Below are 17,957 nucleotides of genomic sequence, written 5' to 3'. Positions count from 1 at the left end.
TCACAATTTAAAAAATAGTGATCTATGGATCATAAATATTTATTAGGAATAAGCAGTTTCCCAAGTTGCATTTCTTCTATGTTCTTCCTTTCCCATCTCCCTAACTATGGGCTATTAAGAATAAACTCCTATTGATTCAAAATTCAAATTGAATGATTCAAATAACCACCCTCCCAACTTTTGCAGGTAAGGGATAGTAGTAAACAAATCATCAGAGATCTGGTTTCTAAAAATTAACCTTAAGTACAGACACCAGACCAGCAGATGCAGCAGCACTGCCTTTCCAAAGATAAATGGTGTACTTATATGAACACAAGGCACCGAACATTACGAATGCATTTTGAAATGAGTTTCCTAATCATTAGCTTAATTTTAAAGTTATGTTTATCTTTGAAAATATTCTAATTTCTAAAGTATTACTAATTCATTATCTTTATTAACCTCTTAATACCACTGTTTGGTTATAAACCAAACACTGCTTATCAAAGTTTAGTTATTTGGTGTAATTTGTTTTGATTTAAAACTTATTTATAATGTAAAAATCCTCATTTTCAAATTCTGGGGAACATATGCTCATTTTTCTAAATTTAACATAAGAATGAACTATGTGTTCTATAAAACTATAAGATACACAAGTATGAAATCTGTACCATTACAGAAAAATCAAATTTAAAGAATTCTAAACTTTAAACTGAAAAATTCTAAGGAAAGTCTACTCACATTACCCTAACACAGTGCTTTCAAACTTCGACATCAAAATCACCTGAAAGGCTTAAGAGATTGTTGGGCTCACACCTCAGTTTCTGATTCAGCAGGTTTGAGGTGGTATCCAATAATTTGCATATCTAAGATCCCATATGATGCTGCTACAGCTAACTTGGTACCACACTTTAAAAACCCTTACTCCAATACATAGTACACACATTTTTCATTAAAAGATACCTTTCTCTATTAAATTTACTCAAGTTTTTTAAATGGTAGATTATCCAGTAGAATCACATATTCATCATTTCCTACAAAATAAAAATTTTATATGAAGGCTATACCTAAACCCAAGTCAATGTGATTATGCTCAAAGCCAATCCAATTCTGGATTCAAAACTGTATTCTAAGGAATAAAATTATGTGGCACTGTATGATATCATTAATATGAAATGTCCTGTATTGTCAAATCTGGACAGGTAGTAAACTAGTGGCTGTCTAGGACTGGGGAGAAGGGAATGGAAAGTGACCACTAATGGGTATGGAAGTAACTATACTAAAATCCACTGAATTACATACTTGCAAACAAGTGAACTTTACAATATAAAGTACATCTCAAAAAAGCTGTTTAAAGAAATTACATGGAAGTTCATACAGTAACTAAGCAACATTAAACCATTTTAGACACTTTTAGAAATACATAATTCTAATCAGAGTATCAACAGCTTTGTTTCCTCTGGTCCTAGGAAACAAGCGTACTTTACCAAAATTATCACAAATTCTAAGTTTTAAGTCTAAAATCAGTGAGATTATATACTACTTTTAAGGTTATTAAATTACAGTATGTGGGACATTATTTTCCTAATTTTTGACAGCCCTTACCTAGTATAACATTATATACCTAGAAGTAATAGTTCAAAATGCAGTTACAATTTTTGAAAAATTTACTTCAACAAATCGGTTCTCTGCCCATATATCCACCAGTAGCAGAGAGCAGTCAGTGGCTCTTGGGACCATATAAATACACGCAGAAAGAACTATCCAGATTTCTTTTTCTCACCTTTCCCACAATGTACCACTTGTAATGATTACTATCACAAAGCCTAAATAAGACGCCAGATTGTCCCTATAAAAAGAACTTATACTAAGTATGAATACTGAATGCCTTGTTAAAACTTTCCTTACATATTTTCATTCATCAGGCATTCTTCTGGTTGCTGAGAGGACCCATATTTTTCTTCCTTTTATGATTAAAGAAACATTTATTCCAACTAAAGTTAACTACAATATCTAACTCTTCTCCTTAAAAATAAACTTACAAAGTGAGACTTGGCTTTTTCCAAAGGTCAAAGATGAATATAAAGTTTCCTATTACTTCATTATTTTCCCTTTGAATCAAGCTACTTGTTCGTCATTGTATGCCCAATGACCCTGCTAAATTAACTCAGATTTGCCTTTAGACTAGAAGGACTTACGTTTCATGAGTTCCAAAAAAGAAAATGGGTAGTTTGTTTGTGGGTGGTTTTACAGCTCCATCTGGAACTTCATCTACCTAAAAAAAAAAATCAGAAAAATTAAAGTCTTTTAAATCATACACATCTCAACACACCAACAACTCAATAAACTGAGAACAAGACATTCAAAAAGAATCAAATACAAAGTGGACCAATTCTAAAGGTCCACAATCCCTTATCCCCAGTTCTGAAACCCAAGAAATTTCTCTAAACTCATTTTGATGGCAAAACCCAGATGGACACTGAAGCTAGTCCATCATTTCTTCTATCCACCTAGTGTTTCTACTCATTTTCTCTGCAGAAATACGGTTATCATGTGCCATCCTAGACTCTACCAAGAACAAAATTTTATGTACCATCATTATCTTTCTAAATCCCCAAATTCTGAGCTTTTAAATATACCTGGCCCTTAAGTACCTGAGATGATGGACTCTGAACCTGATTATTTCTGCAGGGAGGCTATACAAATATTGGAGTAATGTAAAAGCAGACACTGACAAAAGTTTGAGACAGTATTTCTCAGTCTGATACACATTCTGGCAAGATCTTCATGATTAAATCACCAGATTAGCCGTTCCTTTTTCAATTCTCTTTCAATCCTTCTAATTAAATAAGGAATAATGTATCTGGCACTATTCAACACATCTGTAATACTTTTTTACTTTTCTTATCAGTTAAGGTACAGCAGACCAGAGTTACAGCCATCAGGCAGTAACATCTAGCCAGAATTTGGTAACATTTCTATTTCACAATTTGCATATTCAAAGACACTTTAATTAAAAAGCTGACTTTGTTAAGTAGGGAGCAGACCATCAGAGAGCTTAGTATTCTCTATATGCATTAGAATGCTGGAGACCAGACCAGCAGGGTGATCTGACTGACTGGCAGTGAGATTTGAAACATCAACAGAATCATTACCAAACAACCTGAGGGGCTTTTATTTCCTCACCTATGATTGTATGTGTCATTTCAACTTCGTGAGAAGGCCCCAAGAACTGTGAAAATCCTTAGAGGCCTTAAGTTAAGGCATGTTTTCTGTCAACTGAGTCCATAAGCTCCTTTCTGCTAGCAAACAGCTTTATAAGTTTATGCAAATTTCTAGTGCATACAGAGTTCAATAAAGTTCACTTTAAAAAAGAGTATTACTGATACAGGATGACTTGTACAAGAATGTACAAGACTTAAAAATTAATAAAGTTTGGGATATTGTAGACAGGAAATGTGAAAAATCAAATAGGAAAATAGTTGTCACCTTCACAGCCGAGATCTTATATAGATATTCTAAACTCTTTAAAGCAAAGACTTCTAAGATCGGAGAGGAGACAGCAAAAGGAATAAATTCTTGGACACAGACACTGAACAAAACTAAATTCAGCTGCTTCTAAGAAATAAGGAAAGAGAAAAGTAAAGACAAAAATTTCCCACTTCAATCCAAATGAACTTGGAGAATATAGAACTTAAATGAAGAAGGAGAACACTGGTTCTCCTAAGGCTACTTTCTTTTGCTTTTTAACTCTTAGTCATATTAAGATATTGAAGTATGTGGGGAGGATAATTTGTAGTTAAGAGATTTTTAAGAAAACATTTTCATTTGGCTTTTAATGGCACTGTGTCATAGACATCTGAATATACCTACCATTACCTCAGATTTCATAATCCATCAAAATAAACAGGATGCTAAAACATTGAAAGAAAGTATCTTGGAGGGGCTGCCTTAATTAAACCTGCCCAGTTCCCCTATATTCTATTTTAACATGAAACAACGTTTTTTAAGTGCATTATGTGATAAGGACTGTTAGGGATATGAATAAATTCAGTTTATGTCTATTGCCCTCAAGAAGCTTACAATCTACATGGAAGCCAAAGCATACACATTAAGTTAAATAAAAGGTTATCACAAAGGAAACAGATTTGAGCATCAAATGGAGACAAGAATTATGATTAAGGATTGTTCAAGAAAGACCCGCTGAAAAGGTAGACTTGATAGGGGAAAAAAGTATTTCTAGGTTGGGGAAGGAAACCTGTAAACAAGACTGTAAAGAGCTGGATGGGAAAAATCAAGAAACAATGAACATTTTATTGGGATAGCACTCAGTAACTTAGTTCATGATTCTCTGTAACCAATGGGTATATTTCCTCCCAGCTGACATAATTAAAATACAGGACTTAAGTATCTTTAAAAAATACAAATACACTCCTCAAAGAAGAGTAAATTAGTGGAAATTACAACTTTAGAAGATCACGTTTATATTTAAGGATCTGAAGCTTACAAATCTAACAGATCTCAACGTTTTTTGGTTGCATCACTTAGAACCTGAGTCCTCCTCTAAGATAACAAGACTTCTTTTTCTGAAAATAATGCTTATTCAGACAGTCTCAATTACTAAAGGTAACAAAAAAATCTGGGATCTTTAATCACCACTCTGTCCCATTAGAATCGTCTACTCCTTTTGCCTCTGAGAAACAATGCGAGGGATAATACAACTTTTTCAAGGTCATAAGGCAAATTTCAAAAATAAAACCGTGAAAATAAATTTTCTAGGTCTCCCTTAGTGCTTACTGTAAAATTTTCAATAATATCTAGCCCTAAACCTGTTAAATAAGCAAAATCAAGAAGGCATCGTTAACTACAATATGAAAAAAAGCCCTATATATCCAATTTAATCATGTATCTCTGACATCCAAGAGTCTGCATAGATTCCACAGATATCATACATTTTACTCAAAATTAAGAAAATGTCAATGTTTAATTTTTAAACAATAAAACCCATCCCTGATTATTTCACCTACAAGGAAACATTAAGTGGCATCACAATTAAGTATCTATTAGGAAAACCTGCCAAAGTCTGTCAAAAACAAACCACAGGGAAATACACAAGTATGTCGAAATCCCTGGCTTTTTACAATTATATAGGATTTTAGTAGGCCAAAAACTGAAATGAAAGGTTAGGTTACAAATGAGACTACAGGAAAACGAGGGGGAAAGGACACGAGAAAAAAATTAAGAGGAAGGGGAGGAAGCAGGCCTCTGAGGGAGGCAGCACCGCTAAACAAGAAGACTAAAAATCACTTACTCGAGCTGGCCAATGAGGATAACCTTTCATCTTGGCGAAGATGAGGTCTCCAGGTTTGAAATCGCGAGTCATGTTTCGGGGGTGAGGCCGGGGGTCCGAAGCGCGGGGAGGTGGTGAGGCGGTGCGGACGGCCAGGGGATGCAGGAGGGAGGACGGAAGCCCAAACACTCGGGGCGGCGGGAGAAGGAGGATGCCTCGGGATGCCCCGACGCGCCTGCAGCGGAGAGCACGGAAGGCGGTTAAAGCTGGGAAACCCGCAGGGAGGGGCCGCACGGGCGGGAGGTGGAGGTGGGAGTGAGGGAGAGCCGCCTCCAGCTCCTCCTCCGCCGGTGCGCGGCCTCCACAGCCCCGGGGCGATCCCTCCCGGCTCCCGCAGGTCCGCCGCCCGACGGCCGCCCGACGCACCACCTGAGGCAAAGATGCTTCTCAGCCCAATTCCCCTTGCTCCGCCCCACCTTTCCCCTGGCTTTTTTCAGCCGGCTTAAGCCCCAAGAGGGAGGGCGACTGGGGCAGAGGGGAAAAATAGATGTTCAAAGGAAGGAACGTTCGCCTTCCATCCACGCACGACCTCGCCCCAGACCTGCTTGCCGCCGGTCGCGGCCCCGGGCCGCCCCACGGCTCCCGGGCGGGCCGCGGCCGCCTCCCTACCGATGCCACAGGAGCGAGGCCACCGAGGGGGGGCGGGGCGAGTCTCCACCGCCCACTCACCTGCCGGGGCCGCAGGCGCTGGGGCTGCGGTGGCGGACCGGCCGCCTCTGCCCGCGTCCACGCAAGCCACCTGCGCCACCAGCTGCCGCAGAGGCGTCTCAACGGCTACTGGTCGCAACCGCCGCCGCCGCCGCCGTCGCTGCGCTGCTCCCGCGCGGCTCCCGCTCGGCGCCCGCTAGCCGTGGGGCAAGACCAACTGCTGGCCAGGGAGGGGGGACAGCCCAGCACCCGACTAAGGTGTGTGGCTCCCAAGCGGAACGTCCGAAGACCCTAGCTCCCCAAGTTCGCTTCTGGCTAATAGTTGCAGCCAGATGGGGCGAGAGCGGGGTGAGAAGGAAGAAAGGTGTGGGAGCATACAGCTCGGCCTGCTGGGGCTCCCCCTGCGGCGTGCGGAGTGGTCGTGCCCGGCCCGCCCCTGCTGGCTGCTCTGCGTGTGTGTATTTGTATGTGTACTGTATGTAAAAGGCGGGGAGGGAGGAAACGATTGTTGTGGACGCGGTTTGGGGGCGGGTATCAGGGCCTCCAGCCCTTGGCTGTGTGTTAGGGAGAACCTGGCAGCCTAAGCTACATGTTCTTGCATCGCTTCCCAGGATGAGGAGGTTTTAATGCTGCACTTGCGCGGTTTGCACAATCCAAAAAAGAACTGTACAAAAACCGATAGATGAAATAGGAACATGAGGCGGTTGCAGGGTGTGCAGATGGTAGGCCGCTTACACCTCGCTGAATGGGCCTTAGGGCTCCTTTTCCTTGATATTGTAATATGAGAAAGCCTTATTTCTTTTCTTTTACATTTAAAGCACCAAGAACTATTAAGAGAAATACAATCCTACCGAATGCAAAATGTGAAGGGTAGAAAACAATGACAGTTAAATATAAGCCTTTTAGAGAGGATGTGGGTTTGGGGCCCGTACTAAATTTTAGCTGCATCTAAATTATATTTCCCTAGTAGAATGGTGGCTGGAAAGTGGTACAGTGTGGAAGTGTTACTAAGCCTCAGATGTTTTATCTCTTAAAATAACTTAAAAGGATTTATAAAATCATCCTATTTTTTTACCCTTTAGTCTGTGTTGGTTGTAATCTGTCCAGCCTTTTGAGGTGAGTTGCTATTTTATTATTTTTACTGTACCAGAACTATACCACCAGAATTGTCTGATTTTATTTAACCATTAACGTTTAGCCAGGTTCCCAATAAATGTAGTAAATAAAGCATTTTGAAAATAAAAATTAGTCTCAAGTTTTATATGATCCTTCATTGAAACCCCCCCAAAAAAGTACCTACTGTGTGTCAGGCACTTTTAGGTGCTGGGGATACAACCGCGAGCAACAAGCACAGATACTTCCCATTTAAAACAATGAAAATATGAAAAAAGCATAAGAATATTAAAATGTATAATAGTACATAGCTCATTCTCTTAAAGGAAAGCCTCACAACTGCACATCAGGAAAAGCTTTATTAATAGGTAAAATTGAGAAGAACTCTTTGAAAAAGAGACACTTTTTCAATTAAATAAAAGAAGACATTTCCAATGTGAAATGTCCTGCAAGGAGTTTCAGGAGAGTAAATTATACCTTAGTAACAGGCCGAGAAACTGACAGGCAAGGGAGAGGGAAGGGTTGGAAAAATGTCTTTCTCATCCTGAACTTGAGTTTGATGTGATGTATATACTAAGGAGCTACTGTTAGTTGCTGAGCAAAAGAAGGGTAAAGATGTTTCTTTAAAAAGTTGTTCTTGCTTGCTACAAAGTAGATGACAGAAAGAGGCTAGAGGTTACTGTTGTACTCTCTAAGTCCGCATTTCTAGATACTAATGGCTATGAAAAAGTCAAAAGGCTCAGCTAAATACACAGAGGAGTAATTGTCAGAGGTTAGCCATAAATCACCCACAGAAAAAAGTAAAGAAAGATGTATTGAAGAAAATTCCAAGACACTGAGTTGGAGAGATCATCCAATAACCATTTCTTGTGCACCTCCTTTGTTCTAAGTTCTTTAAGGCTTTGCTTTGCAATTCCAAAAGTGGTCCAGAGCCCAGAAGCACCAGCTTCGCCTCCCTAGACCTGTTAAATCACAATCTGCATTTTAACAAGATCCCCAGGTGATTCTTTTGCATATCCAAACTTGTGAAATTACTCCTGTAGAGGACTCGACAGACTATAGGAACATGAAGTAGGGAAGACAGACATACAGTAGATAAATTATAATTAGTATTAAAGGATAACTCTTTATTAGTGCTAATGATAATGTTACGGAAAATACTGAAAAAAAGCCTGGACTGGATCACCGACAGAAAAAAACCAAGCGGCACTCGGAGGTCTTGGAGTGTTGAGGCTTTATTTCACAGCGGCGGGCTCAAAGGGGAGTAATCTCCCAAAAAGTCTGAGCCCCGAACAAAGGAAAAGGGAGCAATTTATACCTTTCTGCTCCCTTATCTGTAACATTCCTACGTACACAGCAAGCGAACAGACAAGGGGGAGGGAGTTTAGGGAGCGAACCTTGGAACCCGGTGCTCAGCAGCACAGGGAAACCAAGGGAGTGTTTTTTTGTTTGGGTTGAGGAGGGGGGCGAGGCGGAGGGGAGCCACCTCGTAAATTACTGTCCTTGTAGTGTTGCTTATGTTGAGGAAGGAGGGGTGGGAGACCGAGTGGAGCCACCCGCAGGTTGCTGTCCTTGTAAATTTTCCCTATCAATAATAGCAAGTAAAGAGGGAGTGGTCACTTGGTTACTGTGAGTAGGGGGTCATCAGTAAAGAAATGGAAAATGGAGGGAAATGGAAAAGCATTGATGTTTTAGTGTTAAGAAAGTACAGACTCAGCGCTTGCTATCTTTAGGTTTTGGCAATTCCAATTTGTGATAGTCTATAAAAAACAGGTGACACCCTTAAAACAGTAAGTCAGGGTAAAATGGTAAAACAGGTGGTAGTTTAGGCCTCCAGAGAACAAAAGCCAGGGACCCCTGGGAGCAGCAGTTCTGAATGGAAGGCAAAAGTGGGAGGGTTGGGCTCACTAGAGCACTTGGAGAGCTTTTCTGAGCTACCGTGAGCCTCTGACCCTATCCAGCCGTGCTTGATGCACCCCCTCCCCATTGTCAGCCTTCTCAGTGGGGATGCCAGAAAAAGTACAGCAAGACAGAGATTAGAGGAGCAATCAGAAAGTTGTGAGAAAGAATACAATTTCCAAAACACCTGAAGCCAGGGGGAGAGGAAAAGAGATGTAAATGAATTGAGGGAGGAGCTTGGCTTACAATTTCTCAATTAACTTGGGTGTTCCAATCCCCAATTTTTACTGAGGAGAAAACAACCTGACAGAAGTTCAGTAATTTGCCCCGAGTCACGCATCAAGTCAGGTGGCTAAGGCAACATTCTAGTCCATCTGTTCTCAAGTCCACGCCTTTGTATGGTCCCACACCACCTCTAGGTGGGGCTGGGGGCCAACCTAGCTGCAGGCAGAAGAGCTTATAATTAGAATAAGGTGATGGGAGGAAAAACAGCCCCAGCACTCACTCGTCCACCTTTTGTCTTTGGACTTGAAAGCACCAGCTTCAAATTTCCTAACAACCTCCCTCTGACCCACCCCATTCCCCAGCTTGTCCCCACCACCAGCACATTCCGTTTTAACTCCTTCTTGTCCTAAAGGACTCAATCCAAAAATCCCCTCTGGAAAGATTTCTGATCTCATTTTACTGCAGCATATCTAATTTACAATCTTTATGAGTAGTCTTTAAACTAGTTAGAAGTACCCATTATCTAAGTTGTCAGTGCCTGATATTTAGCTGGCACGAGCTAAAATTCTTCTCAATAAATATTTGTTGAATCAATGATAGGAAGGTGCAAGTGAAAACCCTGACCAAGACTCCCTTATCCTATAGGCTGAAAAAGCAGATAAAAAGCCACTTGAAGGCATTTGTTTGGTTTTGACTTGGTGGATTTTTCATGTCCTTACAGGTTAACCCTTTAAAAACACTGACATCTTTCATTGGTTACACATACATTCATTTTAACAATTTTAATGGAAATCTTTCTAAATGAGATTTGATACTTTATCCCAAAAACTTAGGAATAATAATTCTTTCTTTACATTTTTTATATAGAATATACATAATTCTTCACCTTACTACATAGTATTAATAGCATACCATAAATTGATCAGTATGAACCCCAGTTATTAGACTGTTTTCTTATGTGTAACAGCGTCATGATGGGGAAATTAGCAAGACATGAGGAAGATAAAGAGCATTCACCAAAGAGCTTGTTCGGTCAGAGATGTCTTGAATCTGATCTAGGCCAACTATTCCTGAAAATCAATAAGCATTTGGAACTTTGGGCCCTTAGGAGGACAAAAACCAAGCAAGATAGACTTGTTTGTGAGGAAGTGACTAGATTATACTGAGGTGGTAAACCAGTGGGTAGAGGAGAGTCATTCTCAGACATGGGATAAGATGCATTAATGAGTCTGAGTGCTCATTAGAACAGCTAAGAAGCTAGGCCAGGACAAGGACTGAGAGTTCCTTTGGTGCCTGTTCTGCAGGCTGCCCAGCCTATGTGCTGTTCCAGAGGAGCCTTTACAGCCCACTCCATGACCTTCTCTGGAATCACTTCTCCCCTCAGGCTCTCAGATGGCTTCTTTCCTACACCTCCACATCCAGCATCAGCTAGGCCTTCTCTTATCCCACGCATCTGTGAACCACACTTCTCTTTAATCTTCTGTCTGTTTTTTTGTGCCTTATTTCCTTCATCTTCTTATTCTTCTTGGACATTTTTTCCCATTTTCCTGCATGTTCTCACTTCCTGATTTGGCTACCTGAGAGGTGTAGCTTTGAAAGGAGAATCCTCTCTTGTTCTGGCCAATAGATGGTGTCTATACTTTGTGCCTTTGGTTCTTCTGGGGCGGAGAAATGATTAATGAATGCCAAGGGTTAGGATTTGTAAGGGGAAAGGGTTTGGGATGACTATAAAGTTGTAGCATTAGGGAGGTATTCACATGATGGAGTAGTTCTGTATCTTGATTGTGGTAATAACTGCAGGAATCTACCTCTGTAATAAAAATGGCGTAAAACAATACATACCCATTGGTTTTGTCATTTACTATAGCTAATTAAGGTATAATCATTGGAGGAAAGAGGTCTGTATTATTTTTGCAACTTCCTGTGAACATATAGTTATTTCAAAACAAAGAAGTGACAAAAATAGATAAATATTGAAGGATCAAGAGAAGGTTGTCTAAGGCAACATGATCTGCTTGTGTTTGTAGGTGTTGTCTTGTAGGAAGCTATTAGGAATAGGGCTAGCAAAGAGAGAAATACAGCATTTCTAGTGTTTTTCTTGAGTGTGGGTGTTTTTTTTAAACACATGGCTTTCTTTTCACCATGAATGTGAAGAGATTCTTTCTTTTTCACCATGAATATCTCCCCAATACTACTACTTTATAGTCATCTTGTCCACTTCTCCCTTTATAATTGTTAACCCTTGATAGTCAGTCACTCATCATTTCTCTCCACCCTGATAATTTTGTCATTTCAAATGTTGTGGAATCATACAATATGCAACCTTTTCAGATGGACTTTTTCCACTCATCTTAATGCTTTTGAAAGCTATCCAAGTTGTTCCATGTATTAACACTGCATTATTTATATCTGAGAAGACTCCATGGTGTAGATTTACACAGTTTGTTTAACCATTCATTTATTAAAGGAATCATAATTTGGGTTGTTTCCAGATTTTTGTTATTACAAGTAAAACTGCTATGAATATTTGTGTACAGGTTTTGTGTAGTTTTTATTCCTCTGGGATACATGCCCAGGAGTGCAATTACTGGGTTGTCTTGTAGTTGCATACTTAGTTTTTTTATGAAACTGCCAAACTGTTTTCCAGAGTGGCTGTACCATTTTACATTCCCACCAACAGTGTATGAGAGATCTTTTTTCCACACCTTCACCACTATGTGGAATTGTTACTACTTTTTCTTGTCACTGCTAATAGATGTGGTCTTAATTTCCATTTCCCTAATAAGTAATGATAATGAGGATCTTTTCATGTGCTTATTTACCATCTATAAAACCTCTTTGATAGAATGTCTCTTCATGTCCTTTCCCCATTTTGTAATGGATTGGTTTTTTTACTGTTGAGTTTTGAACATTCTTTATATATTCTAGATAAGAATCCTTTGTCAGATGTGACCTTGCAATTATTTTCTTCCAACCTACCACTGTCTTTTGATCTTCACAGAATCTTTCACAGACAGAAAGTTGTTAATTTTGATGAAGTCCAATTTATCAATTTTTTTCCTGTTAGATTATGCTTTTGTTGTCAGTCTAGGAACTCTTCACCAAGCCCTAGGTCTCAAAGATTTTCTCCTATATTTTCTTCTAAAAATGTTATAGTTTATCATCTTATATTTAAATCTATGATCCATTTTGAGTTAATTTTTGGATAAAGTATGAGGTATAGATGGAGGTTGACTTTTTTTGTCTATGGATATTCATATAGTCCATCACCTTTGCTGAAAAAACTATCTTTGTTTCATTGAATTGCTATTTTTTTAACTTTTGTCAGAAACCACTTCGTTGTACATCTATAGACTTATTTCTGTATTTTTCTCAACTGATCATTGTGTCTTTCTGTCCAAGTGACAGTCTTGATTACCACTCTTTCTTGATTACTGAAGCTCCGTAATAAATCATTAAATTATGTAGAGTGATTCCTTCCACATTATCCTTGTTTATCAGGGTTTTTTTTTTCAGGCTTTTCTAGTTCCCTTGCTTTTCCATAAAAATAAAAATTTTAGGGTGAGCTTGTATGTATCTGATAAAAAAATCTTCCTGAGACTTTGATAGGAAGTATGTTAAACTTATATATCAATTTGAGGAGAATGATATCTTTACTAGGTTAGGTCTTCTAATCCATTAACACAGTATCTCTCCACTAATTTAGATCATCTTTAACTTCTTTCACTGGTGTTTTTTTTTTAATTAAAATGCCATTGATATATAATCTTATGATTGTTTCAAATGCATAAAATAGTGGTTCAACATTCACCCATATTATCAAGTCCTCACCCCCTCCAGTGAGGTCACTGTCCATCAACGTAGTGAAATGTTACAAAATCATTAACTCTATTCTCTGTGCTATACTACAGTCCCCATGACCAACCTATATTGTGATTGTTTAGCTTGTATTTTGAGACCTTGCTGAATTCACTCTTTAGGTTTAGGAGGTTTTATTTTGTTTTGGTAGGTTTCTTGGGATTTTCTACATAAATGATCATGTTATTTGCAAATAGGAACAAATAACACACTTCATATGATTATGGTTCTTTTAAATTTTTTGAGGATCGTCTTGATCATGTTATTTGCAAATAGGGACAAATAACACACTTCATATGATTATGGTTCTTTTAAATTTTTTGAGGATCGTCTTAAGCCCCAATATATGATCTATCTTATGTATGTTCCATGAGTGCCTGAGAAGACTGTATATTCTGATTTTCTTGGGTAGAATATTCAATGAATGTCAATTACATACTGCTGGCTGATACTGAGTTCTGGTACATCCTTTATTATTTTTTGTCTAGCTGACCTATCAATTGTTAGGAGAGAGATGGTAAAGTCTCCAACTATAGTTGTGGGTTTCTCTTTCTCCTTTCAGTTCTATCAGTTTTTGTTTCATATATTTTTTAGCTCTATTGTTTGGTGTATATATTTAGGATTGTTATGTTTTCTTGATGAATAGACTCTTTTATCATTAGTTATTGTTTCTCTGTCTCTGGAAATTTTCTTGCTCTGAAGTTTACTTTGTCTGATATTAATATAGCTATTCCTGCTTTTTTTTTTTTAAGTTAAATTTTTTTTTGGAATCATTAATCTACAATTACTAAGTTGATTTTTTTTTTTTTACTACTAAGTTAATTTTTAATACTCAAGGGCCACTTAACAAATCCACATCCCTAAGCTTTTTTTCTAGTTCCCAAATATCCTCAACTGCCTATAAAACCCCTAGACAATGCACCACCACAGACTCTCTTGTCCCCTCCTGGCTCACTGCAGGAACTCTGTCTGTCCTCTCACTATATCTCTCAATAAAAATCTCCCTGACTCTCCTACCTTGACTATTTGCTAAGTTCATTCTTCGACTCTGCAAACAAGAACCCTGGCATCACCCCCATTATCAAGTCCCCACCACATACCACATTACAGTCACTGTCCATCAGCATAGTAAGAAGCTATAGAGTCACTATTTGTCTTCTCTGTGCTGTACTGCCTTCCCCATGCCCCCCCTACATTATGTGTGCTAATCATAATGCCCCTTAATCCCCTTAATGCCCCATAATGCCCCATAATGCCCCTTAATTCCCCCCAACCCTCCCCAGTCCCTTTCCCTTTGGTAACTTAGTCCATTCTTGGTTTCTTTGAGTCTGCGGCTGTTTTGTTCCTTCAGTTTTTGTTTTGTTGTTATACTCCACAGATGAGTGAAATCATTTGGTACTTGTCTTTCTCCACCTGGCTTATTTCACTGAGCATAATACCTGTGGGTAAAATTATAATATTTCCAGAGTATCTTGCCTGGCTATAGTGCATTTCCTGCTTTCTTCTGATACATGTTTTCATGGTATGACTTTTTTCAACCTTTTAATAACATGTTTTTATATCTGAGTTGTGTTTCTTGTAGATAGCAGATAGTTGGGTCATATTTTTTAATCCACACTGCCAATCTTAATTGGTATATTTAGACCATTTACAATTAATGTAAATATTGATCTCTTAGGGCTTAATTTGGCATTTTATTTTTGTTTTTCGTCCCCTTTGTTTCCTTTTTCCTAACTTCTGAGGTTATTTGAGCTCTTGTTAGAATTCCGTTTGACTTATCCATAGTGTGTTTGAGTGTATTTCTTTGTATACGTTTTTCAGTTGTTGTTCTAGGTATTATATTATACACATAATTTATCATAGCCTACTTCTGCTGACATTTTACCAGCTTGAGTTAAGTGTAGAAACCTTACTTCTCTTTAAGTCCCTGTATCTTCTACCATTTATAGTAAGGTTGTCTTAAATATTTCCATTGCATTCATTGAGAATCACTTTATCCTGATGTGATAACCACATCAGACAGGGTTATAATTTTTGCCTCAACCATTAAAGATAATTCAGAATGCTTGAGGGGAGAAGTAAAGTCTATCGTATTTTTACTCTTTCCATTGTTCTTTCTTCCTTCTTGATGTTTCAAGTTTCCTTCTTTATTGTGGAGGTGAGACCAATATTTTCCCATGGTGTTTTTTTGTTTGTTTGAATGACCTTTTTCTTTTTTTTATCTAATGTACTTCACAGTGGTTCAACAGTCCCTTTCCCCCTCCCCTCCACTCACTCCCTTCCCCCTTGACTAGTAACTTCTCAGTGCCTATGAGTCTAATGCTGTTTTGTTCCTTCTGTTTTGCTTTGTTTTTATATTCCACAAGTAAGTGAAATCATATGGTATTTGTCTTTCTCCACCTGACTTACTTCACTGAGCCTAATACTCTCTAGATCCATCCATGTGGTTGCAAATGGCAGGATTTCTTTTCTTTTTATGGTTGAATAATATTACATTATATATATGTACTACATCTTCTTTATCCATTCATCTGTTGATGTACACTTAGGTTGCTTCCATATCTTCGCTATTACAAACAGTGTGGCAATAAACATAGGGGTGCATATATCTTTTTGAATCAGGGATTTTGTTTTCTTTGTGTAAATTCCTAGGAGTGGAATTACTGGGTCTTCCCATGGTGTTTGATTAGAGTAAGGCAGTAAGTCTAAAACTTTTCTGTCTTGCTAGGCTGCCCCTTTCCTGTTTAATTGGCTGGAGAGAGCAGGCTTTTCTTGCAGCTTCTTCTGTTTGAGTCTATTGATAGCTCCAGTTGCTGGTTTTCGTTTTGTGCTTTTCTTCCTGTACCTTCTTCACACCATTATCTCCCTCAGAAATGTCATTTATTTATTCTGTTATTATTTTATTTTCTTCTCTTGAAAGCCCAAACCTAGTTACACCTCTTAGGTCTCTTTTTCTTAGCCTCACCATCCTATTCTAACATCCTATATATTCACTACTTTCTGCAGTATTCTTTTTTTTTTTCTGCAGTATTCATTTTTAAATTAACATATTGTCTCAGTCTAAAATGCTTTCAGCTTCCATTAACAGAAAACTGCTGTAGTAGCTGTAGCTCCTGGGGGAAAGCGTGTTTTTCAGGTGGAAAAAACCAGTGTGACAGAAATCAGTTAAGGGGAAGGAGAAATTGGGAGAAACCTTTTTATTGCACACAATGAGGCCTGGTTCCATCCCCTCTGGCTGCCACTCTCGCTAGCATAAAGCCGGTTTGATGCACCCCCACGGTGGTAACGGAGCCTGCTCAACGCTCCACCCGCCCCCTCCTGGAGGAACTCCGCTGGCTGGTCCCCAGTGGCTGACCTGCACCAGCCCAAGTATGCAAAGAAGGGGAGGAGAGAATAGCCTCTTTCCACCCCTTGCCCCAGAGGCTGAGAGAAGCTGCAGTATAGGTAAATAGACTAAAGCCAAGCAGGAGATTCTGAAAATTTACCCCACAGTGGCCTACACAAAAGAAGTTAAGAGATAGATGCTGGCATTACAGATGGATGACTTCAGAGTCAGAGTCCCTTCAATTCTCTTGAACTTTTCCTCATGCTGGCTGGTCTACTCATGAGCAGAAGACGACTGCTTTTCTGGGAACCACATCTGAATTTTAGGTAGCAAGAAAGGGACTAGGACAAAGGGATAGATCCATCTCTTTTTATTTAGAAAATAGAAATTGTCCCAAAAGTCACATCCAGCAGACTTTTCATTTTGTCTCATTGGACAGAATTCTGTTATATAGCTAGTCACTCCTAGCTGAAAAGTACAATTCAGAAAAGGATTGTCCATAGGAATTCAGTTAGCCAAACAATGGTATCTGACATACATAGGCATACATGTCTATATAATCTATTTGGGTATATCTCCTGTCTCCTTAATTCATTTGGAAGATCTCTCTGAGATTAGAGATCCAATCAAAGTTATTTATTTCTATTTCATACCAGCTGAATGTAATGTAATGGTCCTCCTAATTTCATGTATTTTTGCTACAATCAACAAATAGAGTTCTTAAATGGGGGCTTTAAACTAAAAATAATCATTTGAGAATTACTCAGCTCAGTTTCTTTGAAATTAACAACTTTTTCATCAGGGAAGCAGAACCACTAGGAGTTATGGGAGAAAAGGTTTTTTCCTTTTAACAGGAAGCCGACCTTCCATAGTTGTGGGAAGAACTAGAGAAGTGAATGTCCAAGAGATATATCTGAAGCTTAGAGAGGCAGGAACTATTGAGTCAATCTGAGAAACCAAGCCTCTCCAGTGGCTAAAATAGGAATGTATAGGAACCCTATATTGGGAAATCTATAGGAAGTTGTGCCTCTGTAGCTCAAGGTGCCAAGCATGTGGTGTTGCACCTGAAGCCGTTGTTGGTGAACAGGATCAGGAGTGAGGAAGAAGAGCCAGATGTGGATTGGAGGAGAGTGTCAAACTGGAACCTGCTAGTCCTCTACATCTCTTTCTTCCTGCATCTGACCACAGTGACCCTCAGAGTAATGGCTGTTGCTGCACTTTCACTTCCCAAATCTGTCTGAAATTTTTCTCTGGGTCAACTTTAATTTGGAATCCTTCAGGGAAGGGAATTTTGGGAAATGTAATCCAGCTTAATCAAGTTGATGCAGAACAAACCACCACACTAAGTAAACTATACAAATAAAAGTCAAATCTCTCATCACTAGGGAATTAAAATGTTTATATTGCCTGGAGGGCTGGGACTAAGTGTTAATCCATTTCTCCCTTCCCTTTTGTCCCAGCCAATAATTTGATTCTTAAATCACCTATCGTCCTCATTGATCTCAATATGCAAGCTAGTTTTTCTCTGCTCTGGTACTTATCTCCTAGAGAGAAAAAGGA

General features: G+C 38.9%; 1 protein-coding gene across 5 annotated transcripts in view; it reads right to left on the bottom strand.

Annotated features, from left to right (window-relative positions):
* Positions 1-6,190, bottom strand: part of PSIP1 (PC4 and SRSF1 interacting protein 1) — a 43,961-nt gene extending 37,771 nt beyond the window's left edge. For 2 of the 5 annotated variants that reach the window (XM_037018613.2, XM_037018612.2), the window contains exons 1-3: positions 5,999-6,186; positions 5,291-5,504; positions 2,178-2,254 (exon numbers count right to left, since the gene is read on the bottom strand). In XM_037018613.2, coding sequence (XP_036874508.1) covers positions 2,178-2,254; positions 5,291-5,362 — 149 coding nt within the window. In that variant the 5' untranslated portion in view covers positions 5,363-5,504; positions 5,999-6,186. Of the gene's footprint in view, positions 1-2,177; positions 2,255-5,290; positions 5,505-5,998 lie in introns of all 5 variants that reach the window. The other 3 variants (XM_037018609.2, XM_037018610.2, XM_037018611.2) reach the window with 3 other exon arrangements.
* Between the last annotated feature and the right edge of the window lie 11,767 nt (positions 6,191-17,957).

This window comes from Manis javanica, chromosome 2 (assembly GCF_040802235.1).
Source record: "Manis javanica isolate MJ-LG chromosome 2, MJ_LKY, whole genome shotgun sequence".
NCBI lineage: Eukaryota > Metazoa > Chordata > Mammalia > Pholidota > Manidae > Manis > Manis javanica.
This window is presented reverse-complemented; position numbering and strand designations above follow the sequence as displayed.